At 40.4% G+C, this 26251-nt stretch overlaps 1 protein-coding gene, 8 non-coding genes and 1 gene segment (V, D, J or C); 9 read left to right on the top strand and 1 right to left on the bottom strand.

Moving 5' to 3' along the window:
• The first annotated feature begins 10377 nt into the window (after nucleotides 1-10377).
• Nucleotides 10378-10451, top strand: trnan-guu (transfer RNA asparagine (anticodon GUU)). Its single transcript has one exon. It is a non-coding gene; the product is annotated as a tRNA-Asn (tRNA).
• A 354-nt stretch (nucleotides 10452-10805) lies between these two features.
• Nucleotides 10806-10879, top strand: trnan-guu (transfer RNA asparagine (anticodon GUU)). The gene has a single exon. It is a non-coding gene; the product is annotated as a tRNA-Asn (tRNA).
• Nucleotides 10880-11348: 469 nt separating this feature from the next.
• On the top strand, nucleotides 11349-11422 carry trnan-guu (transfer RNA asparagine (anticodon GUU)). The gene has a single exon. It is a non-coding gene; the product is annotated as a tRNA-Asn (tRNA).
• A 354-nt stretch (nucleotides 11423-11776) lies between these two features.
• trnan-guu (transfer RNA asparagine (anticodon GUU)) lies at nucleotides 11777-11850 on the top strand. The gene has a single exon. It is a non-coding gene; the product is annotated as a tRNA-Asn (tRNA).
• A 469-nt stretch (nucleotides 11851-12319) lies between these two features.
• trnan-guu (transfer RNA asparagine (anticodon GUU)) lies at nucleotides 12320-12393 on the top strand. The gene has a single exon. It is a non-coding gene; the product is annotated as a tRNA-Asn (tRNA).
• Nucleotides 12394-15260: 2867 nt separating this feature from the next.
• Nucleotides 15261-15334, top strand: trnan-guu (transfer RNA asparagine (anticodon GUU)). Its single transcript has one exon. It is a non-coding gene; the product is annotated as a tRNA-Asn (tRNA).
• A 469-nt stretch (nucleotides 15335-15803) lies between these two features.
• Nucleotides 15804-15877, top strand: trnan-guu (transfer RNA asparagine (anticodon GUU)). The gene has a single exon. It is a non-coding gene; the product is annotated as a tRNA-Asn (tRNA).
• A 3831-nt stretch (nucleotides 15878-19708) lies between these two features.
• On the top strand, nucleotides 19709-19781 carry trnak-cuu (transfer RNA lysine (anticodon CUU)). Its single transcript has one exon. It is a non-coding gene; the product is annotated as a tRNA-Lys (tRNA).
• A 1296-nt stretch (nucleotides 19782-21077) lies between these two features.
• On the bottom strand, nucleotides 21078-23185 carry LOC142385710 (Ig kappa-b4 chain C region-like). The segment is given in 3 exon segments: nucleotides 21078-21427; nucleotides 22112-22193; nucleotides 23171-23185. Coding segments are annotated over 3 exon segments (420 nt in total).
• A 177-nt stretch (nucleotides 23186-23362) lies between these two features.
• LOC142385525 (immunoglobulin kappa light chain-like) overlaps nucleotides 23363-26251 on the top strand; it is a 202846-nt gene continuing 199957 nt past the window's right edge. Inside the window, exons 1-2 of one of the 2 annotated variants that reach the window (XM_075472145.1) lie at nucleotides 23363-23490; nucleotides 23598-23913. In XM_075472145.1, the coding sequence (XP_075328260.1) occupies nucleotides 23400-23490; nucleotides 23598-23913 (407 nt within the window). In that variant the 5' untranslated portion in view covers nucleotides 23363-23399. The remainder of the gene's footprint in view (nucleotides 23491-23597; nucleotides 23914-26251) is intronic. The other variant, XM_075472146.1, reaches the window with a different exon arrangement.

Raw genomic sequence — 26251 nt, 5'->3', positions numbered from 1 at the left:
AAAAAAAAAAAAAAAAAAAAAGCTGCATTGGCTCCCCGTCCGTTTGACGATTGATTTTAAGGTTCTTTCAGTTGTTTATAAATGTCTTAATGGTCTTATTTTTCTGATCTGCTTTTAAATTATTGGCCCTCGCAGACCCTGAAGTCCTCTGGTACCGGCCTTTTAGTTGTTCCTAAAGTTGGAACAAAAACTTATGTTGAGACGTCGTTCCATTATTATGGACCTGCCACAGAACCTCAGGGCTGCAGAGGCTGTCGTTTTTAAAAAGAGGCTCAATACCTACCTTTTTAGTTTAGCTTTCAGCTGTATTTTATTTCATTTATTAATTTGGGTTTAGTTTACTTTCATCCATTATTTTAAACAGGGCTGGGCGAGTCAACTTGTTATTATCGCATTAACTCATTCATTAGACACCGAGAGGTGGAGGTGTCGATCACATTGTACCTCAAATAAAATTATATCCAAGACTTGTGGAAAGAAGTAGAATGATTTAAAAGTGAATAAAGCTGTAAGCAGCAGGAGGAAGCAGAGACGTCTGCACTCTTCAGAAGCAAAAACCATTACAGGCGCCTACATCTTCATCACCATTTAAGGACTTCTGGCATAATATTTTACTTTCAGATGACTCCAGGAGACAAACTAAAAATACAGAGACAGCTGTACACAGTTTTAGCTTCAACAGTCACTGCTCCTCCCCATGTGGAGAAAAGGCATTGCAGCTCACTTCCTTGATTAAGGACATTACTACTTTGTTATGGCTGGGGGTGGTGTTACTTGGCTGAAAACTGGATAGGACCCTGCTGGCAACTGGCTGTACAGAGCCATCATTTTGAGTAGCTGCATCTATAAGAATATGCAGCTCCAAATAGTTCCCTCCAAATTAAATCCATTTCCAAACATGAAGATATTTCTCCCTGGTTCCCTTCCTTAGGCCTTCGACAGCCACCCTTCCATCGAGACGAATAAATAAATTATTTGGAGCCAAAGAATTGGTTTCAGCAGCACACATTGTACAATACCACCGTTTTATTTAAAAAGAGGTTCAGGCTGGCAAGTTAGACAGCTTCATGACAGCCGCCTTAGACGACAGCTTCCGTCGGATTGGCGACCGCCACTGCTGCGGCAGCTTCTTCCGTCGGATTGGCGACCGCCACTGCTGCGGCAGCTTCTTCCGTCGGATTGGCGACCGCCACTGCTGCGGCAGCTTCTTCCGTCGGATTGGCGGCCGCAACCGCTGCGGCAGGTTCTGTCGGATTGGCGGCCGCAATCGCTGCGGCAGGTTCTGTCGGATTGGCGGCCGCAACCGCTGCGGCAGGTTCTGTCGGATTGGCGGCCGCAACCGCTGCGGCAGGTTCTGTCGGATTGGCGGCCGCAACCGCTGCGGCAGGTTCTGTCGGATTGGCGGCCGCAACCGCTGCGGCAGGTTCTGTCGGATTGGCGGCCGCAACCGCTGCGGCAGGTTCTGTCGGATTGGCGGCCGCAACCGCTGCGGCAGGTTCTGTCGGATTGGCGGCCGCAACCGCTGCGGCAGGTTCTGTCGGATTGGCGGCCGCAACCGCTGCGGCAGGTTCTGTCGGATTGGCGGCCGCAACCGCTGCGGCAGGTTCTGTCGGATTGGCGGCCGCAACCGCTGCGGCAGGTTCTGTCGGATTGGCGGCCGCAACCGCTGCGGCAGGTTCCGTCGGATTGGCGGCCGCAACCGCTGCGGCAGGTTCCTCCGTCGGATTGGCGGCCGCAACCGCTGCGGCAGGTTCCTCCGTCGGATTGGCGGCGACAGCCAGAGAAACATTCACTTCTCTTTTAGCCTTCAGATTTACTTGTGAGATGTCAGCTTGCTTATATTTCATGTCGCCAATGGATGCAGCAGCTTTAACTTCTTTGCTTTCCATTAAGACTGCAAAGAAGTTCAAAAATGGATTAAGAAATATAGACAAGTTAGCCATAAACAGAAAATGCAAATACTTCAGACCTGCCCCAATAGATGGCCCTAAACTCAGTTTAGTTACTTTTCTTGCAGTGTGACAAAGCTTTAAAGGGCTTTACCATATCCTGACACGTACTATACAACTATGCAGAAGTCAAGTAAACAGCTGCAGATTGAAACGGGTCACTGTTCAAACAGAAGTCTTCTGAAAACCATTTTCCAGTCGATGCTCAAACGCAGTTTATAAAGTTTCACCACCCAAGGAAGACTCAAACTCATTTTGCATACCTTCTTTTGAGTTCTTCCCCAAAATGGAATCCATTGGCTGGACAAGTTCAAGGAGTTTCCTTGAAGACAAGTCTATGACACAAAAGGCATTGAGTTACTATGAAAACCTACAGCTTTAAAACATTTCTTACAGCTGTCCTTACCGCTTTGCTTTTTCTGAACCTCATTGGCAGCTCCATGATTCATCCCAACTATTGGCCAACATGATCCTATGGAGAGAGCATATTTTGCACAAATGCTAATCGTGAGACAGAACAACAGACACAATCCAGTTTTAGGACTTAACACCAAAAAGAGCAGACAAAATGCAAAACCTTTGGCCAGCCAAGCCGTCAGCACAGAAATCAGCAGCACTCCAACAGCTCCCATTGTTCCAGTCAGCAAACAACATCCCAACCCACCTGTGAGGTTTAAATCAGCTCCTCGTGGAGGTGACACAGCTGTTGCTCATCAGGTATAATTAGATTTAGAAGATTCAGGGCTCATTCAGATAATAGTGAATTAAAAATACCAAAAGTGGATTTAAATAGTAGTATTGAGGATTTTAATCTTTATATATATAATGCAATTGTAGAAGTGGCTAGTCAAACTATAAGGATAAAAGGTGGGAAAAAGGAAAGGAAGTTGGTACCATGGTGGACATTAGAATGTACTGCAGCTATGGAAGAAACAAAATAAAGCCTTTAAAGTATTAAAAAGAAATCATAGCCCTCAGAATTTGAATGAATACAAAAAATTGCAAGTGAAGGTAAGAAGAACTGTTAAAAGTGATTAAAAGAATGAAAGGAATTAAAAGAGTGAATGGATATCCAATATTAAATAATGGAGAAACAACAGCAGTGAAAAATAAAGATAAGGCAGAGATGTTGAGAAAAGTGTTTGTTAGAATTCATAGTTCTGAAAATATCAGCGTAGTAGGGCGAGAAAAGACAATTCTGGAAAATAAGGAGTTATTGGAGAAAATGGTCTAATCAAAAGATTTATTGAATATGTCATTTACAATAATGGAATTGAATAGGGCAGTTTAAAAATATAAATTATCAGCTCCAGGAAAGATCAGATTTGTTATGTAATGATAAGTAATTTAAGTGAATTTTCTAAAAATATTTGATTGGAATTGTATAATAGAATTTGGGAGGAGGGAGAATTACCAACAAGTTGGAAAGAAGCTGTGGTTATACCAATTAGAAAGCCAGGAAAAGATGAATCAAAACCAAAAATAAAAAATGATAGACCAAGAGCTTTAACATCCAATATATGTAAAATAATGGAGAGAATGATAAATGAAAGATTGTTATATTATATAGAAAGTAAAGGACTTATATCAAAGTATCAAAGTGGATTTAGGAGAGGGAGGAGTACAATGGATCCAGTAATATGTCTAGAGAATGAAATAAGAAAGGCTCAAGTAAATAAAGAGAGTGTTGAAGCAGTATTTTTTTATATTGAAAGAGCGTATGATATGATGTGGAGAGAAGGGTTATTAGTTCAAATTAGAAGAATGGGTATAAATGGTTGTATGTTTAAATGGATTAAAAAAAATTTAGAAGGAAGAAAAATACAAGTGAGAATAGGGAAGGAATATTCTGAGAATTTTAACATAGAAAGCACAGTTAGTCCATTATTATTTTCTGTGATATGTTTAAGGCCTCTCACCAGAAGAGCACCTAAAAGATTTTTGAGGAGTGTGGACATAAATCCCGCCACATTTTACCTGGAAAGCAAGCCCTTTATAATTTGACCTAATTTGCCTTCCACATTTGGGTATATACTGAAGAGATTGTAATAACCCCAGCCCTAAATTTGACTTGTCCTAAGTGCAATTGCTTTTGTTTCGCCTAATTTTAAATCAAACAACCTCAAACATCCCTACATGAAACCACATTTAGATAATAATGATTCTATTTTTGTGAAAGGGGGATGAATTCATACCCTCTGTACACATAGCCTAGCTTTACATTAACCTGTTTTATTAATGTTTGCAGATGACTAAGACAGGGAAACCTGATGCTTACTGGAGGGACATCTGTGTAAAATATGCCCAGGGCCAATACCACTTCTCTACTGGCAAACGTCCAGGGGCCAAGAAGTGGAAAAGGGCCCTGGAGAAAATTGATAATTGTCCCCTGCAGAACCACACAAAGGATCTATTCGGGGGATGCCTTCTGTGCTCCTGTGGGTTCCACAAGGTAGGTGAAATGATTTACTAAGTCCTGGTAAGCCACTGCAGCATGTGGATTTATTTATTGAACAATATATATCTGCACAATTCTGGAGAAAACTGTGAGTGTAGGATTCTGAGTTGCATGTAGTACAGCCTAGTCAGCCAAGGAGGAGGAAATAGTCCACCGCTACACAGCTCTCCATGCCATGGACAAGAAGCCTTCAAGGTACAAAATAGTAATTATTTTGTGCACCAGAATTAAACATACATTCCATGGGCTGAATGAAGAATATGGATGACTCTTTCACCATTTAGCTACACCCAGAAGGCTAGGAAGAAAGCGCGGGCATCAGGAGGACCGTGGAGAGCACCGAGGAAGCCGAGTGGCTCTGCTCCTGGACAGCAGGCGGCAGAGAGGTGCTTTCTATCATTTTGGTTCAATGCAAATCATTGATTAAGAGACAGCACATGTAATTAAGTGTAAATTACTTTATTGCAATCCCTACTGACATTGTCACTTGGTTCTTCGTGGCTTTACAACCTTGTTCACGGTCCAGATCATATCACACTTCTCTCCCACAGACTGTACATGACTCACGGCCAAGCAGCCCGGGACCCCGAAGTCCACAGGGTCAGTGAGTGTGTCTGCCTCAGACTAGTGATGTGTCGGTCTCGAACGATCCAGCTCTAAGAGCCGGCTCTTTGAAGTGAACGACAGGAACTGGCTCCACAATGGGAGCCGTTTTGGGATCCTATTTGGGAGCCGTTTTTTTTTTTTCTTTCAGTATCTCGCTGTCTCGCTTGTGCTCTGCAAGTGCCACAGAGCCGACAGTTTTGTCCCCACGTCGGTTTTTTTGTCCTTCATACCTCGCTGTCTCCACCCCCCCCCCCCCCCCCCCCCACTCTGCTCTGCTTCTGCCAGTGCTAGACGGAGAGTTTTTTTTCCTCGGTCTCCACTGCCCTCATGGAAGCGTGTGCTCCACACATCTGACTAATCACACGCAGCTTTCAATTAATAAGGTGACGGGGCTGCTTTTATACTTTTTCGTGCTGTGGTGGGTATTTGTATTTAATACAGTGAGTTCTTCATCACTAGTGGTTCAAAACTTGTGTTGTTCACATGTTTTTTATCCTTCATAGTTTTATACTTTAATTTAATAGCACTGAAGTGATACTTGTATTATGGTGCCTTTTTGTTATGAAGCTGCTTTAATACTTTTTCGTACTGTGGTGAGTATTTGTAATACAGTGAGTTCTCCATCTCTAGGCCTAGTAGTTCAAAACTGGTGTTGTTCACATGGTCTTTTTTATCCTTCATAGTTTTATACTTTAATTGAATAGCACTGTATTTGATATTTGTATTGTGGCATCTTTTTTGTTATGAAGCTGCTTTGATACGTTTTTGTATTGTGGTGGGTGTTTGTATTTATAACTGTTTAATTTATTTTAAGTTATTTTTGTGGAAGTGGTGCTATTTTGTGATAATTTAATTGGTTATAATAAAACTTTTATTTATAAAGCACTGTTATGCAGCATTTTTACTCATCATAAGTGCTTAACAATGTCAATAATGAAACAAAATGTTATAAAATTAGGTTTAAGCTATTAATAATTAATAATGTAAAAATATATATGGGGAGCCGTTTGGGAGCCGAAAGAGCCGGCTCTCCACAGTAAGAAGAGCCATTAGAGCCGCATCTCGAAAAAGAGCCGAAAATCCCATCAGAGGTGTGTAGCAGAGTGGCGCAGCGGAAGCGTGCTGGGCCCATAACCCAGAGGTCAATAGACCAAAATCATCCTCTGCTATGTATACATTTTCAAATCAAACTCGACATCTCTCATTAAAAAACCTGGAAAAGACGATGTAACACTCATAGCATCACAATTGACACTTGACCAACTCTGAAAACCTTTTTACACACTCTTAATTAAAACTAGTTTGGTGTGCTCACGAGTGTTCTCCAAAGTCCACTTTTCTGATATAAGTAAGAAAAAATAATTATTGTTGTCAAAAGACTGAAATCTTTCACTTTTGTTAAATGGATTAGAGGATTGTTTACCCGATCTCTTTAAGTTGTATTTTTTATTTTGAATAGTCACGTGGATAAGGCACTGGCCTCCTAAAGCTGGGCACACACTGTGCAATTTTTGGCCCGATGTCGACAAGACTTTCACTCGTGCGACTATTTTGGAGATCGGACCAAGTTTTGGCTCAATCGTGCGTCTCGCATCGTGTGGTATACATGGGGTAACAACAAACGATTAAGCCCTCCCGACCACCTCCCGATCGTTCGGATGAAAATCAAACTTGTTTGAAATCCTGGTCGCCGCTCGTGAGGCTCTCGCACAGTTGAAGCAGTTGCACGCAGCGATTGACCTCATCCTGTCACACTACGCAGAGCCAAGCAGAATGTCCAGCAAAGAGGTGTTCTTTTGCTGGGGACTGGCCGAGTGCTCCTGCTCAATCGTTTCCAGTTGTTGCTTGGCTCTTTTGATATAAATTATCAGAGCCTGAATTTGTACTTGTACCTTCAAAGCATCCTCGGGTGACAGGAACTTCATCCTACGAAAGCGGGGGTCAAGGGCAGCAGCAATGATGGCCACATTTTGTCCATTCTCTTTGAAAGCAGACTCAGACTCCCACCTTGCCTTCATCTCTTGGTCTGCAGCAATCTGAAAAGAGTTCACAGAAGCAGACTTGTATGTGGTTTTCTTTGTAGACTTATGGAGACCCTTCAGCAGTGGAGGTAAAACAGATATTGTGACATAGGACTCTCCACTGAGAAAAACAGTGGCCTGTTCGAAAGGCTTGAGGACCTGCTCCAGTTCCTCTAGTAAGATCCACTGATCATTCCTCAAATCCATGTATTGCTTCCCACGCTGTGTAACGTCTGGGTCAGAAAGTGTTGCGACCACCGGCCACCGTTGTTCCAAAAGGCGACTCACCATGTAGTATGAGCTGTTCCATCTTACAGAGACATCCTGGAGCAGGGTATGCTCAGCTGTACCTCACTGTTTTTGTTTCTGTTTCAGCTTGCTGCTAGCTGGCTCACTTTTCTTGAAATGCTTCACAAGAGACCGTGCAGCCCCGAGTGTCCTGTCGATCATGGGGTTGTTCTTCAAGGCATGATTTACCACCAACTGAAGCGTATGGCCGGCACAACGATGTGGTGCTACCCCATGTTTCTCCTCTAGGATGCGAAGAGCTGCAACAACATTTGCTGCGTTATCATGTACAATCGCCAGTGCATCATCTCGAAGGGAGAAATCAAATTTATCTGCCACCATCTCAACCCAAGAGGCAATATTTTCAGCAGTGTGGCGCTCCTCAAGCGGCATTGTAGTTAAGCTAAACGAGGTCAGCTCCTAATTTTCATTAATGAAATGACAGGTGACACCTAAATATGCCTCAGTGACCAGACTGGTCCAAGCATCAGTTGTTAGGGATAGTTTGGAAATGCTTTTTTTTAGTTCACTTTTCACTTTGTCCATGGTAACCATATACTTCTTCTCCATTAAGTCAGTGAAGTGGCGCCTGGATGGAAGGGTGTATCCTGAGTGGAAAGTGTTTATCATTTCACGGAAGCCTTCACCTTCAACAATCGCAAGGGGCCTCATGTCCTTCACAATCATAGAGACGATCCTGTTTGTGTACACACTAGCCTCCTGGGGTGTGCAAGGTGCCTGGTTCTTTTTATGAAAAAAGTCCGCCACACTGCTTTGCTTACTTCTGTAAAGGCAAAAAACATAAAGTACATGAATATTCACAGCAGCAAATCAAAAATATAGCATCGTCCACATCATTGCTGTTATTATGATACATTTAGCTAACAGTAGGCTATACTACAGCCATCTCAGAGGCTCAACTTAAAAAATTATTTATGTAATTTAAATTGTCAACTCGTAATGCGTGTTTACTACTTGGATCTGGTTGCTACTAGATCGTGGAATTTCGACAGTCAACAGGTAGACTAGAACTACATAATGGCAGAGTATAAAATCCACCGTCCGGTGTTAGCAAATAGATAACACAGAAGAAACATGTTGGGACTGGTAGCGCTAACAGCTTTAAACTAGGCAAACATGGGACCTGTTCTAGTCATAATTAAAAGACGTAAATTTTACGCCGGGAATATAACTAGACAACAACTCAACAGTCTAAAGTAGCGTTTATTCAGAGAGGATCTTGAAATTAACAGAACTTACAGTGTTTTGCTGCCATCCTGACGAGCTCCAGGGTGCTTTCGTTTTAAGTGTTCATGCAAACAACCACATTGTTAGCAGCATTAAGGGTGAAAAATTCCCAGACTTTGGAAGACCGTGTGCGTGATTCTTTAGCTATATGCTCTTCAGTGCTCCAACTACTGCTTGCAGCCGCCATCGTTATGAATTCTTCTTCTTCCGTTTTAAACTAAGGCGTCTACACCGATTGGCGACTCTGGTGCATATTTACTGCCTACTAGATGAGAGTTCATCTAGTAGGTCGTTTGGAACGGGGACTTCAACCAAAAAAAAATAAAAATTAGCGACGTATAAAACGCAAATTATTCATGTCGACGAATTTATGACGTCGAATAAGTCGAATACGTCGACTATTTGACCCAGCTCTAGTGCCAAAGCATGCTGAGCTGTTTGATGAGAGATATTACAATTGTATTGTAACTGGTAATCTTGCTGTATAGCACCTCCTACTTTTCAGTTCAAGTTTGACATAGATTTAGTCAGCAGTCAAATGTTCACTCAAGTCTCATCACGCAAAAATACAGAACTCTTGCATCTACCGCCATGAGGGAGCAGTCAAGCTCGAAGCCACGCCCACTGCTAACAAAGCTAACAAAAAGGCTAAGAGACCAAATGAGGGCAGTTGGGAAAAATTTTGACATTAAATCTCTTTCTTTAAAGTTTTCAAAATTACGAGTCTAAAGTCGGAAAATTCGAACTGATACAACTTTCAGGTCCCTCCCACAACCTCTAAAAAGCTCCGAATCGCCCCCCAAACCCCTCCCCCTCTGTGGACGAGGTTGAGCACGTAAGTTCACACCAGTGTGAGCGCACAAAGGCTGTGTGCAGACTCACGCTCAGCAGCGTGTGCACAAGCTGTGATTGACAGGTAGGATTCCTCCACCCTAACTTGATTGGTTAAAAACAGCCGGGAGCGCTCGGTTTTTGCAAGCATAATTACAGGCTTCAGAGGGAGGTACAGATTTCGTTATTTTTCCTAAACAGACTATTTAATATTCTACTTCCAGAATCCCATGACAGTTCAAGCTAATATGACTAAAAAAAAGTTGCAGACCGCAGCTTTCTTTAATAAGTCGCACCAGTAAGTTATTGACTACTTGTTGTGTGCTACTTTACTTGTTACCTACACAGCAGATATCAACCTTATGACAAACATTAATAAATCGAAGATATACTCTAATGAAGGGATGAGAGGTGGTAATGAAAAGCCAGGCAGAGTCTCTATGGCGCAACTGTAACAGCGATTGGCTGTTAACCGAAAGGTTGGTGGTTCAAGCCCACCCAGGGATGTTCTGACTTATGCGTATTACGTGAGTTAAAGTAAACATTCTGCTGCCAAAACGCTCTCCTTACATATTATACACGCTCCTTGGCAAAATATTTCTCCAAGGGTGACCTGTTAAGTGCAGTGTAATGCATTACTCAACCTTGAGGCTCCTCTGTCTTTTGTCAAAATTGCACAAGCAAAGTGAAAAAACAACCTTTTTGTCATATTGCTATGAAAGTCACACACAAACAAGAAAAATTCAAAAAGGCTGAGAGACCAAATGTGGGCACTTGGGAAAAACTTTGACATTAAATCTCTTTCTTTAACAAGTCAGACCAGGAAGTTATTGACTACTTGTTTTGTGCTACTTTACTTGTTACCTACACAGCAGATATCAACCTTATGACAAACATAAATAAATGGAACACATACTCTAATGAAGGGATGAGAGGTGGTAATGATCGAGGCCACGCCCACAGACAGCTACAGCAAGTCTCTGTGGTGCAATTGGCCAGCGCGTTCGGCTGTTAACCGAAAGGTTGGTGGTTCGAGCCCACTCAGGGACGAGTGTGTGTAACAGCAAATCTGCCGGTCAGCAACCAGTTGTATGTTTGGTAGCAAATCGATAGCTGTAATGGGTGACTTGTCCCACTGAACACACAAGTTATCCTTTAAGTCATTTGGTTGACAAGAGTTAAGGTGCCAAAGCATGCTGAGGTGTTTGATGAGAGATATTTCAATTGTATTGTAACTGGTAATCTTGCTGTATAGCACCTCCTACTTTTCGGTTCAAGTTTGACATAGATCAGCAGCAGTTCACTCGAGTCTCATCACATAAAAATACAGAACGCTTGCATCTACCGCCATGAGGGGGCAGTCAAGCTCGAAGCCACGCTCACTGCCAACAAAAGCCAGGAAGAGTCTCTGTGGCGCAATCGGTTAGCGCGTTCGGCTGTTAACCGAAAGGTTGGTGGTTCAAGCCCACCCAGGGACGTTCTGACTTATGCGTATTACGTGAGTTAAAGCAAACAGTCTGCCGCCAAAATGCTCTCCTTACGTATTATACACGCTCCTTGGCAAAATATTTCTCCAAGGGTGACCTGTTAAGTGCAGTGTAATGCATTACTCAACCTTGAGGCTCCTCTGTCTTTTGTCAAAATTGCACAAGCAAAGTGAAAAAACAACCTTTTTGTCATATTGCTATGAAAGTCACACACAAACAAGAAAAATTCAAAAAGGCTGAGAGACCAAATGAGGGCACTTGGGAAAAACTTTGACATTAAATCTCTTTCTTTAATAAGTCGCACCAGGAAGTTATTGACTACTTGTTTTGTGCTACTTTACTTGTTACCTACACAGCAGATATCAACCTTATGACAAACATAAATAAATGGAACACATACTCTAATGAAGGGATGAGAGGTGGTAATGATCGAGGCCACGCCCACAGACAGCTACAGCAAGTCTCTGTGGTGCAATTGGCCAGCGCGTTCGGCTGTTAACCGAAAGGTTGGTGGTTCGAGCCCACTCAGGGACGAGTGTGTGTAACAGCAAATCTGCCGGTCAGCAACCAGTTGTAGGTTTGGTAGCAAATCGATAGCTGTAATGGGTGACTTGTCCCACTGAACCCACAAGTTATCCTTTAAGTCATTTGGTTGACAAGAGTTAAGGTGCCAAAGCATGCTGAGCTGTTTGATGAGAGATATTACAATTGTATTGTAACTGGTAATCTTGCTGTATAGCACCTCCTACTTTTCGGTTCAAGTTTGACATAGATCAGCAGCAGTTCACTCGAGTCTCATCACATAAAAATACAGAACGCTTGCATCTACCGCCATGAGGGGGCAGTCAAGCTCGAAGCCACGCTCACTGCCAACAAAAGCCAGGAAGAGTCTCTGTGGCGCAATCGGTTAGCGCGTTCGGCTGTTAACCGAAAGGTTGGTGGTTCAAGCCCACCCAGGGACGTTCTGACTTATGCGTATTACGTGAGTTAAAGCAAACAGTCTGCCGCCAAAACGCTCTCCTTACGTATTATACACGCTCCTTGGCAAAATATTTCTCCAAGGGTGACCTGTTAAGTACAGTGTAATGAATGACTCAACCTGAAGGCTCCTCTGTCTTTTGTCAAAATTGCACAAGCAAAGTGAAAAAACAACCTTTTTGTCATATTGCTATGAAAGTCACACACAAACAAGAAAAATTCAAAAAGGCTGAGAGACCAAATGAGGGCACTTGGGAAAAACTTTGACATTAAATCTCTTTCTTTAACAAGTCGGACCAGGAAGTTATTGACTACTTGTTTTGTGCTACTTTACTTGTTACCTACACAGCAGATATCAACCTTATGACAAACATAAATAAATGGAACACATACTCTAATGAAGGGATGAGAGGTGGTAATGATCGAGGCCACGCCCACAGACAGCTACAGCAAGTCTCTGTGGCGCAATCGGCCAGCGCGTTCGGCTGTTAACCGAAAGGTTGGTGGTTCAAGCCCACCCAGGGACGAGTGTGTGTACCAGCAAATCTACTGGTCAGCAACCAGTTGTAGGTTTGGTAGCAAATCGATAGCTGTAATGGGTGACTTGTCCCACTGAACACACAAGTTATCCTTTAAGTCATTTGGTTGACAAGAGTTAAGGTGCCAAAGCATGCTGAGCTGTTTGATGAGAGATATTACAATTGTATTGTAACTGGTAATCTTGCTGTATAGATAGATATATTTTTATTCAGTCACACAATAATAACAATACAATCATAATAACCTCAAACATCATAAAGTGACTGAAAAGGCACAGGCTGAAGCATAATGCTTATATTAAAGCCTGTCCTATTTAACAAATTAATAGATTAATCTGCCCTTCAACGTACAGTATATATACATACATACATACATACATACACACATACACACACATACACATATATGTATACAAACACATATACATAGATATACATATACACATAATAATAATGATAACGATATCAAAGTAGAAAAATTATAAAACAAAATACAACAAAATCATAAATAAGTACAACATCCTTCACAAATTATAAACACTTGTAGCCCTCAAAAATCGCCTTACAAACCATTTTTTTGAAAACCAAAAAAGGACAACAATTTCTTACTTTTATATTGTCATCGTTCCACAATGCAACCCCAACAACAGATATACATCTCCTTTTAATCTCTTTTTTGGCCATGGGCACGGCAAGTCTGCAGGTGTCTCTTAAATTATACCCTGTATCTTGAAGTGAGAAGAACCTTTGTATCCTGACTGGGAGTAATTTTGCATTAGCTTTATACATTATTTGCATTATTTTGTAATGTACCAGATCACTGAACTTCATAGCATGAGATTTTACAAACAGTGGGTGAGTATGTGCGTAATAATCGGCCTTATTAATTATCCGTATAGCTCGTTTTTGTAAGAGAACTACTGCGTTGATAGTTGTTTTATATGTCGAGCCCCAGACTTCCACACAATATGACAGGTAAGGAAGTATGAGTGAGCAGTAAATAATATGTAAGGCCTTATAATTTAATATGTTTCTTGATTTATACAGTATTGCTATTGTCTTCGAAATCTTTCCTTGGATGTAATACACATGTGGTTTCCATGTTAATTTGTTGTCAATAACCACCCCTAAAAATTTTATCTCAGTCACTCTTTCAATTTCAGCATCACATATTTTTAATTTCATGTCCTTATCAATTTCTTTACGATTTCCAAAGACCATGAATTTAGTTTTTTTTATATTGAGTGACAATCTATTAGTGTCGAACCACATTTTGAGGATTTCTAGCTTATTTTCAATAGAAGATAAAAGTTCCTGTAAATTATTGCCAGAACAGTACATGTTTGTATCATCTGCAAAAATAATGAAATTCAACAGATCTGTAACATTACAAATATCATTAATATAAAGCAAAAAAAGTTTCGGACCAATCACAGATCCCTGGGGTACTCCACAGGTGACCTTCCTGACTTGTGACACTGTGTTATTGATGTGTACACATTGCTTCCTATTTTCCAAATAGCTGCTAAGCCAAGAATATGCTACACCTCTGAATCCGTACTTCTCCATTTTTGTCATTAATATGCTCTGATCAATAGTACCAAACGCCTTCTGCAAGTCAATATAAATTCCAACAGAATATTCATCATTTTCAATTGCCTTTGTTATTTCTTCTACCATCTCCATAACTGCATAGGTAGTCGTTCTGTTTCCCCTAAACCCATACTGGTGCTCACTAAGCAGTTCATATTTGTCAATAAACAGATCCATTTGTTTAGCAAATAATTTTTCTAATATTTTTGAGAATTGAGGAAGTAGGGACACTGGTCTATAGTTTTCCATACAATGTTTGTCTCCATTTTTGAATATTGGTATTATCTTTGCTGTTTTCATATTATTTGGAAAAATACCTTTTTGAAAGGACAGATTGCAAATATAGGTCAAAGGTTTTACGATAAAATCTAAGACTTCTTTAATTATAACCATATCAATGGAATTTATATCAGTTGATGTTTTGTTTTTTAGTTTTTTGACAATTTCAGTTACATCACTTTCATCAATCCCACAAAGGAAGATAGAATTTTTATTATCCTTAATGAGGTTATCAAACATATTAGATTTATTGTCACAAATTGGAATTTTTTTGGCCAAATTACTGCCAACACCCACAAAATAATCATTGAACTCTTCAACAATACTTTGTGGACTGTCCACTGTATCACCTGAGCTATTTAGGAAATGACTCGGGAATTCTGATTCTTTATGTTTGTTTCGAATAATATGATTAATAACTTTCCAAGTCTTTTGAATGTTATTTTTACTATCCTCTAATAATTTATTATAGTACTCCTTCTTCTGCCTTCTCATAATAGAAGTCAATGTGTTCTTGTACTGTTTATACTTTTTTTCACTTTCGCTGGTTCTCATTAGCAAATGCTTCTTGTATAATACATTTTTCTTTTTACATGCCTTTTGCAGGCTCTTAGTCATCCATGGTTTTTCCTTATATTTTTCCTTCACCTGGCAGTTCCTAATAGGGCAATGTTTGTTATAGAGCTCTGTAAATGTAGACAAAAATACATCATAAGCCAGATTCAGATCCTCAACATACACTTCATCCCACGTACAGTCTGCAAGATCTACCTTTAAAGCCTCAATTCTTTCCGGAGTCCTTATTCTCACTAGTTTGTGAGTAGGCTGACTTAGCACCTCCTACTTTTCGGTTCAAGTTTGACATAGATCAGCAGCAGTTCACTCGAGTCTCATCACGCAAAAATACAGAACGCTTGCATCTACCGCCATGAGGGGGCAGTCAAGCTCGAAGCCACGCTCACTGCCAACAAAAGCCAGGCAGAGTCTCTGTGGCGCAATCGGTTAGCGCGTTCGGCTGTTAACCGAAAGGTTGGTGGTTCAAGCCCACCCAGGGACGTTCTGACTTATGCGTATTACGTGAGTTAAAGTAAACATTCTGCTGCCAAAACGCTCTCCTTACGCATTATACACGCTCCTTGGCAAAATATTTCTCCAAGGGTGACCTGTTAAGTGCAGTGTAATGCATGACTCAACCTTGAGGCTCCTCCATCTTTTGTCAAAATTGCACAAGCAAAGTGAAAAAACAACCTTTTTGTCATATTGCTAGGAAAGTCACACACAAACAAGAAAAATTCAAAAAGGCTGAGAGACCAAATGAGGGCACTTGGGAAAAAATTCGACATTAAATCTCTTTCTTTAATAAGTCGCACCAGGAAGTTATTGACTACTTGTTTTGTGCTACTTTACTTGTTACCTACACAGCAGATATCAATCTCATGACAAACATAAATAAATCGAACACATACTCTAATGAAGGGATGAGAGGTGGTAATGATCGAGGCCACTCCCACAGACAGCTACAGCAAGTCTCTGTGGCGCAATCGGCCAGCGCGTTCGGCTGTTAACCGAAAGGTTGGTGGTTCAAGCCCACCCAGGGACGAGTGTGTGTATACCAACAAATCCACTGGTCAGCAACCAGGGGTAGCTAAAGATAGCCTGGCTATAGCCAGAAATCGTTACTTGAACTAGCACCATCTCCCAATTAAGCCTCAAGTTGCTCCATGAAGACATTTCAGCTGCATCTCAGCGAGGCTAATCCAAGCAAGGCTTACATAGCCTAGCTTAGTGCGAGTGCACGAGGAACGTAAGAAGCCCCGACAAGTGGATGGTGGAAAAATGGAGATGGCAGAAAAGGAGAGCAAGACAACAGCTCTAATTTTTTCGGCAGCTGAATAAATAATGCTGATAGAGCTGTATGAGGATTTTAAAAGTGTCATCACCAGAAATGGTAATACAGCTGCGATCAATAAAGCGAAGAATACGGCATGACTAACAACTGCAGACAGACTAAATGCGTAAGTTATGAAAGTTTCATACCATTGTCAATTGTTAGACATTTATTTTACTGTCCTCATGTAGTTATGCTCTCCTCTTTGTGTTATAATCTGTTTACATAAAGCATGTTGAATTGTCTCTGTATGTGATGTACAGCACAAATATACTGGCCCTGCTCACTTTATTAATAACCCAATAATCGACACGCATCATCATACTTTGTGACTATATTATCATGAGTGTGTGACCCACATATTATTTTTTCACTGTTACATCTCAACAGGAGCTATCTTAACAGCCAAAAGCGTACCTGGCAGCAGGTGAAGGTAAAGTACAGGAAAATATTTCAGAGTGGTAAGTAGCCTTTGAAGAAATGTGTTTGTCAAATAAAGAGAGCACCAAACTAGATATGGAAGAAACTGAAAATAAAAAAGATCAAGCTAGAGATTATGAAACTGGAGAGAGATGTAGTATAAATTCAGATAAAGGAGAATTTCGTGTTGTGAACTGTATTTAATTCAGTTTTCTCTCCACAACTTGAGAAACATGTAATAATAATTAAACAATTCAACACAACTTGAACTCAAACTTGTCATTATTGTACGATTCATGCAAAGTGTTAGAAATGTGTTTTTTACATTCATATTCACAGTGGGGTGCCATGACCTAAACGTGTGGAAAGTTATTAATCATCTCTGTCCATTTAGCCTTCTTACACCTGCTCTGACTTAAACTGCTACTGTGTCAATGCTAAATTATGAAAAGAAGTTCTAACTCAAAGGTCACAACAATAAGGATCAAAGGAAATATGTGTCCCTGTATTGATCCCTCACTGTGTCAGGAGAAACTGAGTCCTTTCAGGCACTGGAACTCAACGAAGAAAAGACTTGAGCCTGAAAAGTTATCCACAAGACAAAATGTATAAAATATGAAGTATACTATAAAATTTAAGATGGCTCTGTCAGAAGTCAGCCATGGTGCCTGAGAACTTTAAGCAATGAACCTGTATTTAATTTGGCCAAAGGTCATTTCTATCCATGCCCTTGTTTTAGCATGTGCATGTGCGTGTGCATGTACATGTGCATGTGCATGTGCATGTGCATGTGCATGTGCATGTGCATGTGCATGTGCATGTGCATGTGCATGTGCATGTGCATGCCCTTGTTCCTGGATCAGGATATGGCGTGAGGAGGTACGGCCAGCATGCATAGCCTCTGTCCCCAAGCAGGACACCATTGAACTCTCCTGCAGAATAAGAGAAATATTGGATGGATATACATGTGTTAAGACTTTAGGCAATTTGATGCAATATGTGCCTTATATGGCTAACTATAATAAAGTATGACGAGCACTTTGAATTCCTTAAGATGACCTCTACGCCTGACCTCTCATTAGATCACCAAAATTCTGCCTATGCTACACCTTACTTCAAAAGTACACTCCTTCGGGTAAGTAAAATTCTTGCGCCTTGTGCAAACCTCTGTGCCAGTGAGGATGCTCAGAAGATCAAAGAATCATGAACTGATCCCGGCCATTTAGCCTCAATGTTCGAAATGAAATGACCTCCATCACAGATCATCTGTATGCACGGAGGATAGGAGTCAATGATGAGCTTTCACAGGGCATAAATGTAACATTGCTAAGCATTACTCAAAGGGGTTGAAGTGGTATTTTTCAAAATGAGAAATCCAGTTCAGAGTCTATGGACAATTATCCCCAAGTGTACCTGTACATTTAGGATATGGAAAAATGTTTGGTTTACATAGTCAGCCTCCACGGGTCCAGCAGGGGCCTGGACAATGTGACAATGTTTAAATCCAGACTGAAAACAGTTCTATTTAGATGTGCAAATGACACCTGAAAGTATTTTATCTGCACTCTTCACTTTTAAATTAATTAATGAAGGATTTTTTTTGTTTTTTGGAATGATTTTATTGCCTTCTTGTGATTTTATGTAGTTGTAAAGCACTTTGAATTGCCTTGTGTACGAATTGTGCTCTACAAATTGCCTTGCCTTGGATGCGTACATGGGCACAGTGTAGTGCACTGATAACATTAGGGAAGCCTGAGGGAGATGAGGAACTTAATGCAAATACTTCAGCCAGTAGGTTGTTTTACATTATCGGCAACTGTAAATATGGAGCAGCAGCCTGAAAGGACAAAGGTCCCCCCGACATTCGCCATACTGACACTTCCTCTGTTCAAGTCTTAACTCAAAACCCATCTGTTTAACTTTGCTTACCTCCATTTATTGCTCCATTCTGTGTATTTTTAGTATGGTATGATGTTTTAATTCCTGCGTTTTATCTAATATCTTATTTGTCCAGTGTCCTTGACTGTTTTAAAAGGAGCTGTCAATAATTTGTATCATTAACATTATTACCTGTCCCCCATTTTTCTGAGTCTGGTCCTACGTGGGTGTAGATCGGATGTTTGTTAGGTATTGATTAGTTTTAATGAATACCATGTTATCTCTCATTTAATTTCATGTTCAATACGTGTGTATAGTTGCGTTTTTTTAGTTGCAGTGGCACCGACTGATTGATTTTTCGAGACAGTGAAAGTGGTGATATGATAACCACAGTTTTTGTTTCGTTTTTTAGACAAGACATGAGTTGCGGGAGCGCAGAGTTCTAGGTGAACATTTCTTTCGGGAGTCTGTTTCAGCCGGTCGGACATTTTTTGAGTTGCAGCTAAGCTAAGCTTCAACTTTAGCCTGCCCGGGACCAGGCTAGTTCAGCAGCATAAATTACCATGGTTACTCAGCGGGCATTCAAATAAGCCACGTTCATGGGACGGAACTCTCGCTAAATTTAGCCAGAAGTAACGAAATAAGCCAGGCTTTCCGCTAAGCCAGCTTCAAGGAATAACCCGTGGTCAAGTGTCAATTGTGATGATAATGAATGTCACATCATCTTTTCCAGGTTTGCTTTAGTGAGAGGTGTTGAGTTGTATTTGAAACTTTATACATAGCAGAGGATGGTTTCGGTCCATTGATCTCTGGGTTATGGGCCCAGCCCTCTTCCGCTGCGCCACTCTGCTACACACCCCAGATCGGACTCAAACCCACAATCCCTGGCTTAGGAGGCCAGTGTCTTATCCACGTGACTATTCAAAATAACATACATAATAAAAAGAAATCGGGTAAAAAATCCTCGAATCTATTTAACAAAAGTCTCTAAATGTCACATTTTCGGCTGGACTCAACTCGACCCCGACCGAGTAGGTGCTAAAAATGTTCCACCTTGTGCCAGGTGGTATTACCTCATGGAAAACCCTAACAGCTGAGTGGGATCCAGTCGAGTGGAGTAGGTAGAGGTTGAAAAGGGAGTGGAGGGAATGTGTTCCAATGTCATTCGAAATCTCTGAAAGTTGACTTAAGATTGTTTTATCTCTTCTTTTTTTTTCGGAAGGCATGTTTTATAACATGTGAATAGCCCGGCTAGCTCAGTCGGTAGAGCATGAGACTCTTAATCTCAGGGTAGTGGGTTCGAGCCCCCCATTGGGCGTAGCAGTTTTAATAATCAACATCTGTTTGATCCAGCACTTAAAGTCAAAGTTCAGCTCTGTTACCACCATCACAGCGTCCTCAGTGGTGCCTCTTTGAATGATCACAAACCTCCTGAAATGCACAATATGAATAAAAAACATTCAAACTTGTGCAAGAGCATTACTTTGACCTTTCTTTGGGCTCATGTCATTTCTGTATTCCCTTTTTGCTCAAGTATGATCATTCACTTTAAAACAAAAGAAGGAAAATCTGAATAACGACCCATGGCCTCATGCCCTCTCTTGCTTTCATTACTCATCCAGTGACATCACTCCCTGGCCAATCAGTGGCCTGCAGTCTGTAGACGTCACATTTTCGGCTGGACTCAACTCGAATCCCTGCCGTGTAGGTGCTAAAAATGTAGCTGCTACCAGCTGTTACTACCTCATGAAAAACCCTAAAACCTGAGTCAAATATAGTCAAGTGGAGTAGCGTTTTGCATTTATGTTCACGTTTGTCATATTTTACACGGTCAGGGAAGTAATGGTGTCAGGATGGCCGAGTGGTCTAAGGCGCCAGACTCAAGGCTTCATTCCTTCCTTAGGACGGGGACTTCTGTTCTCCAAAAAGAGGCGTGGGTTCCAATCCCACTCCTGACACTAATTTATTGCTTAAATCTTACTTTCTTATTAGAAGACCATGAAGAAAGCCATGTCAGGCCATGGTGAAAAAGGGAATTTATATCTGAAGACGGGCCTTCAGTTCCTCCCATTAATAAAAATATTCTACATTAGAAGTTTAAAAATGTTAATTTCACATTTTAGAGTGAAATCATCATCAAAATAATTTTTAGGTAAAACTTCAGACATGAAATGTTGGACATGGATCTGTTTCAAGACCTGATATACAGTAAGTGAGAGTCATTGTTAGTGTCAATGTTAATTAAAGTTTGACTATATTTGGGCCTCAGTCTCCATCCTGGTCTGTTAGATGGTGCTGAGACAGCTTTGTTTTACTGGACTGATGATGTGTTGCTGCAACAGTAATCCTGCCCTGTAGATATTTCCTAACAACCAAAGAAAATTAGATATAACAATCTCTATCAAAGTAGTGTGATATTTAGAGTCTCCTTTGGACTCAGATAATCTATCTAACTTATTTTAGTGCTGTAAGGTTCATATGTCATGAAAAAGAAGTAAAAATACAAGTTTGATTTGTTTTTATTATTTCAAATGAACAGAAGCAAGAAACACCTTTAAGATGGAATCAGTAAGACTTTTAAAGCAAAAAGACTGAGAGCAGGAACAGAACAGAACCAGTATCAGAGTCCCAGTGAGTCAGGTCAGTACTGGAAACACTGGTCTGTCCTCAGTGTCTCTGAGACTGGAGTCTGGCAGCCCTGGATGGCCTCACAGGTCACAGAGCTGGCCTTCTCCCACAGGTCTGCAGGGAGCCTCAGGGTGCTGCTCCAGCTGTAGAGGCCGTCCTTCTGCAGCACAAAGCGGCTCGTGCTCTGATCCAAGCTGCTGCTGCTGCCGTCCACCTTCCAGGACAGACTCCAGTCTGAGGGGAAGCCCTTGTTGGCCAGACACATGAGGGTGGCCTTGCCCTTCTGCAGCCCCTCTGTGGAGGGGGGGAACACCGTCAGGGTGGGACGGGTATCACCTAGGAAACACCAGTCAGGTCAGAGGACAGCAACCATAAAACTGTCAATCAAACAGCAGACAGTTGGACACCTTTAGTGTGAGAGAGTTGACTTTCCACTTGTAGAAGTTTCTGTCACATGTCATTTCTGCTCCATCAGTCACTGACTAACACATTGTTTCACTTCCCTTTAAGAAACCTCTCAGCAGAGACAGAAAATCATCTCATAGTTTTACCAGAAATATCTGAAACTGTACGGGTTATAAAACAAACACACGTGACATTATAAGTTTTACTTCAACATTCTCAAAGGTTAAAATATACATCAGTTAAAAGAATTTTCTGAAGACCAGTTCTAACATTAAATGTTCTTCAGATGGAGCGAAGTCATTATTTAAAAAAACACTGCAAACTATTTCAAATTAAATTTCACATATGGCATTATTCTAATAGAGAAATTAAGATTTAAACCACTCATTGGTCAAATTTAGTCTTTGGACTTTAAAGCTTCTAAAATACAGTTTGACATAAACATAGAAAAATATCATCAAAGCTGATCTGACGACTTCCACAAAGATAAGTAAATCTATGAATCCTGAAATAGTTTAAAGTGATGAATAAACATATTTTACTCAGTTTAAGATATTCAAATAATTCCTCAAATATAAAATATTGTATTTCTCCATAAAAACAATATAAACTTACTGCCAACTTCCAGTCTGGTTCCTCCACCAAAAGTCCACCACAGTGATACAAACTCATTGAGCCGCCGTACAAAAACCTCTGACTGCACAGAGACACGGCTCACGGCTTTCTGACTCTGAGACAAACTAACTCACCAAACCTTTTTTTTCATTTCTGAACGATTTCCTCTCATCAAACTTTATCGTATTAAAACTGAAAATAACACAGAGCAACAAATCAGATTTCTACATGTGGATTAATATTTTTACATATCACTCAAAAGTGTAAAAATATTCCTCGAGTTATGAAAAAAGACTTATTCATTGCTGTCCTGCTAAACATTTTTTACAGAAGTGAGATATTCTGATCACATTAATTAACAAATAAAAAAAGATACTGATACTGATAAATATTTTGAATCAGTAGCACATTAAAGCTATTGATCCACTGATAAGACCAGACATACCCTAACTCAGTCATTATATAAATGAATCATTTTTTTATCAATCCTAAATTATATTCTCTCCTACAAAATAAGGATGAAATCCCAGAGCGGGATGTTTCAAACAGGATTAAAGCTAAATTGTCTAAAGACTCAAGAGACTCACTCCAGAACAAGAAATCTTTCCACACAGCAAAGTGTTTTCTCTATAAAGGCTACTTTCAGCTCCTTTATAGTAACATCACTATATTTTCAGTGCTTCCAGAACATTATATTCTTATGGTTGTCTGAATAAAGTTTAACATACTTACATTTTGTCTCGTGTGAAAATTCCACAGATATAACACAGCACATCTTTTACATGTTCAGAAGTGTTTTTATGGAGGTGGGAAGAGGTGTAGGGTGGCGTTATTGTCCAAGTGCTTTTCACCTTTCAGCTTTGCTCAGTGTTGCAGTATGTTTGGGTGAGATGTGAATAAAAACATGGTTATATTTTGGCATCATGCTTTCATAATTTGGGAGAGGAAGATACAAATCTTTTTAATTATTCATCATTTTTTATAGCTGCTTTATCCAATCCAGGGTCTCAGGTGGCTGGAGCCTATCCCAGCTGTCATTGGGCATTAGGCGGGGTACACCTTGGACAGGTCCATCACTCTATTAGTCCATAAGTCCATTACACTTGACTTATAAACACGTTATTTATCTATTTATAATAATCATCATCAGAGAGTTCCAACTCCCTGTTGGAGTCAGTCAGAGCATTTCCATAGAGAGCCACTTTGCATCAGCAGCACCATGCTCCAGTGCTCTGGGAGACTTTATAGTCCTGAGAGTTGAACACTGGATGACTGACAGCTGACCTTCATGACACCAGAAGCCACAGAAATCCTCCTCATCAGAAACATGACTTTGATCTGCGTCCTCATCTGGACTCTCCTCTGCTGCTGCTTCACAGGTAAAGTCCAGAGAATCAAACTCCTCTCCTCTATGAACATCCGTCCCTCTGAAATGAAGCCGACAAAAGCATGAAGCTGCTTTATGTTTTTGTCTCTGTATCCTCAGAGTCCAGAGGTCAGGTCACAGTGACTCAGGCTGGAGCAGTGAGCTCTGCTGTGGGAGGCTCCGCCACCATCACATGTAAAACCAGTCAGAGTGTTCATGGCTCCAACCATTTAGCCTGGTACCAACAGAGAGATGGAGAAACTCCCAAACTGCTCATTTACTTTGCTGGCACCAGAGTATCAGGGATTTCAGATCGTTTCACAGGCAGTGGATCAAACTCTGACTTCACTCTGACCATCAGTGGAGTTCAGGCTGAAGATGCTGCAGTTTATTACTGTCAGAGTGCTCATGTTATCAACAGTCAGTGGGTGCTCACACAGTGAAAAACAGTCGTACAAAAACCTCCCTCAGTCAGGCTGAACAGAAACTGAACCGACAGCTGCAGAGACTGATACAGTTCACTGAGGACACACACATTAGAGGTTATTAAACAGTTAAAGGTTAATTCATCCATCACATCCAGGCAAAATCCATATTAATCTTATTTTTCTGATAAATTTATATATAAAAGAAATAAGGACTATATGAGTTCATGAAATATATTACCCCCATGACCTTTGACCTCAGGATAATTGTGCATCCCAACCATCTCAACTATGTGTGTTAAAAAAAAAGTGAAAATACATTTAAAATCAAAATCCTAATTATCAGCGATCTGCACATCCTCTCAATGCCATAAGATTTTAATCACATTTATTGAGCTTAGAAAAGCTCGACATGACAATGATTTTAAACAATCGAAAGCTTTGATTCCACAAATATTTTCTGCAGACATAAATAACTATATATACATTTTTTTTTGTATTATTTATGTATATATGTATAGAAAACTATTATGATAGAACACAAGCAAAGGAGCACATGAGAGGGAAACTATTTGACACAATTTCTATCTTTGTTAAATATTTTTTTAAACACCAGGTTCAAGCTGTTTTATGTCATACAGTTAAACAGAGACGCTGTGCTATCACTCTGAAATAACAGTCAGTGTTTCAATGCCACCTGCTGTTATAAAACTGGTGTCCTGACCAGAGTTAAAGGCATTCACTGTGAATTTCATTCATCTATTGCCTGATTAGTACATCATCATATGACAGCAGGGATTCTTCTGATAACAAGAGGTCACATAATAATAGAAGAACATGCAATGGCAGATTCTCTTTAAAAGACAAACCAAATATACAAAAAATACATTTAAATATGTTTATTTTGACCTATTAAACTGAAATTTCTTAAATCAGATGAAGTTTTGGAAATTTCAAATCAAATCAAATCAAATCAAATCAAATCAAGCTTTATTTACATAGCACCTTTCATACTAAAAAAAAAGCAGCACAAAGTGCAGGATCCCCCAGCCACCCCGAACCAGGGCCATCCCCACAGTAAGATGAAGAAGTTCCTTAGCATTTAAAGATATAGAGTTGTCTCTGAATGATATTCAGATTATACTATATATATAATGAATGATGAATGATGACTGATATGAATGAAAATTCATTACAGACTGTTTAACTCAAACCCTCTGAACAGCTTCTAAGTTGCTGTATGCTTTGATCCCAAATGTTCCAAAAAAAAAAACATTGTGAAAAAGATCATTTTAAGTAGAAAACTAAAAGAACATGGAGTAATAATCTCAGCAGAGAGCAGGAAACATCCTGACATGTAGAGCACAGCTCCAGCTGACTGACTCTGTGTGTTTGCATATGTGTCCTGCCTCTCTGCTCCCAGATGTTAAGAGGTCAGTGTTGATCAGTGGCTGTCCAGAGCTTTCAGAGACACTGACACACCAGCAGCACCATGATGATGATGGCACTGACTCTGCTGCTGAGCACCCTGGGGCTCCTTGTTCAGGGTGAGAAATGAGACGCATTTACCATCATTCATATCTTCTGAGGTTGAAAGAGATTTTTCTTTTCTGTTTTTCAAATGATCCTTTTCCTATGGGTTACGTTTATCTCAATAAATGTCCTCTTTATCCAGGTTCATCAGGGGATATCATCCTGACTCAGACTCCTGGATCTCAGTCTGTTTCTCCAGGACAGACTGTCTCTTTAAAATGTAAAGCCAGTTCAGGTGTTAGCGATGATGTGCACTGGTATCTTCAAAAACCTGGAGAAGCTCCTAAGCTCCTAATTCATGATGGTAATGTGCGTCAGTCTGGAGTTTCTGATCGTTTCAGTGGAAGTTATTCTGGAACTGACTTCACTCTGAGCATCAGTGGAGTTCAGCCTGAAGATGCAGGAGTTTATTACTGTCAGCAGGATAACAGCAGGCCGTTCACACAGTGAAACAACGTCGTACACAAACCTCAGTCAGCTACAGAGGAACTGATCCCCAGCTGCACTACAGCAGAGGCGTTTAAATAGAGTAAATATATTTATGTAACAGAATACTGTCACAAATCATCATATAAACTCACATTCTAAACTAATTATTTAATACACTGTGTCTCACTGAAGAAAAAATACTTGGTGTATTTTCCATAATTTTATCATCACTGTTAATAATGAAACTGAGACAATCTGAGACAAACTAAATGTCGTTAATGAGATAAATCCACTGTCTAATTTTAATGCAGACGTATATGAAATCAGGTGCATATTTATGATATGAGTTTGATTAATTTTTTTTTAATTTGTTCATTCTTTAACATG

The sequence above is a fragment of the Odontesthes bonariensis genome, chromosome 8, assembly GCF_027942865.1.
Source record: "Odontesthes bonariensis isolate fOdoBon6 chromosome 8, fOdoBon6.hap1, whole genome shotgun sequence".
NCBI lineage: Eukaryota > Metazoa > Chordata > Actinopteri > Atheriniformes > Atherinopsidae > Odontesthes > Odontesthes bonariensis.
This window is presented reverse-complemented; position numbering and strand designations above follow the sequence as displayed.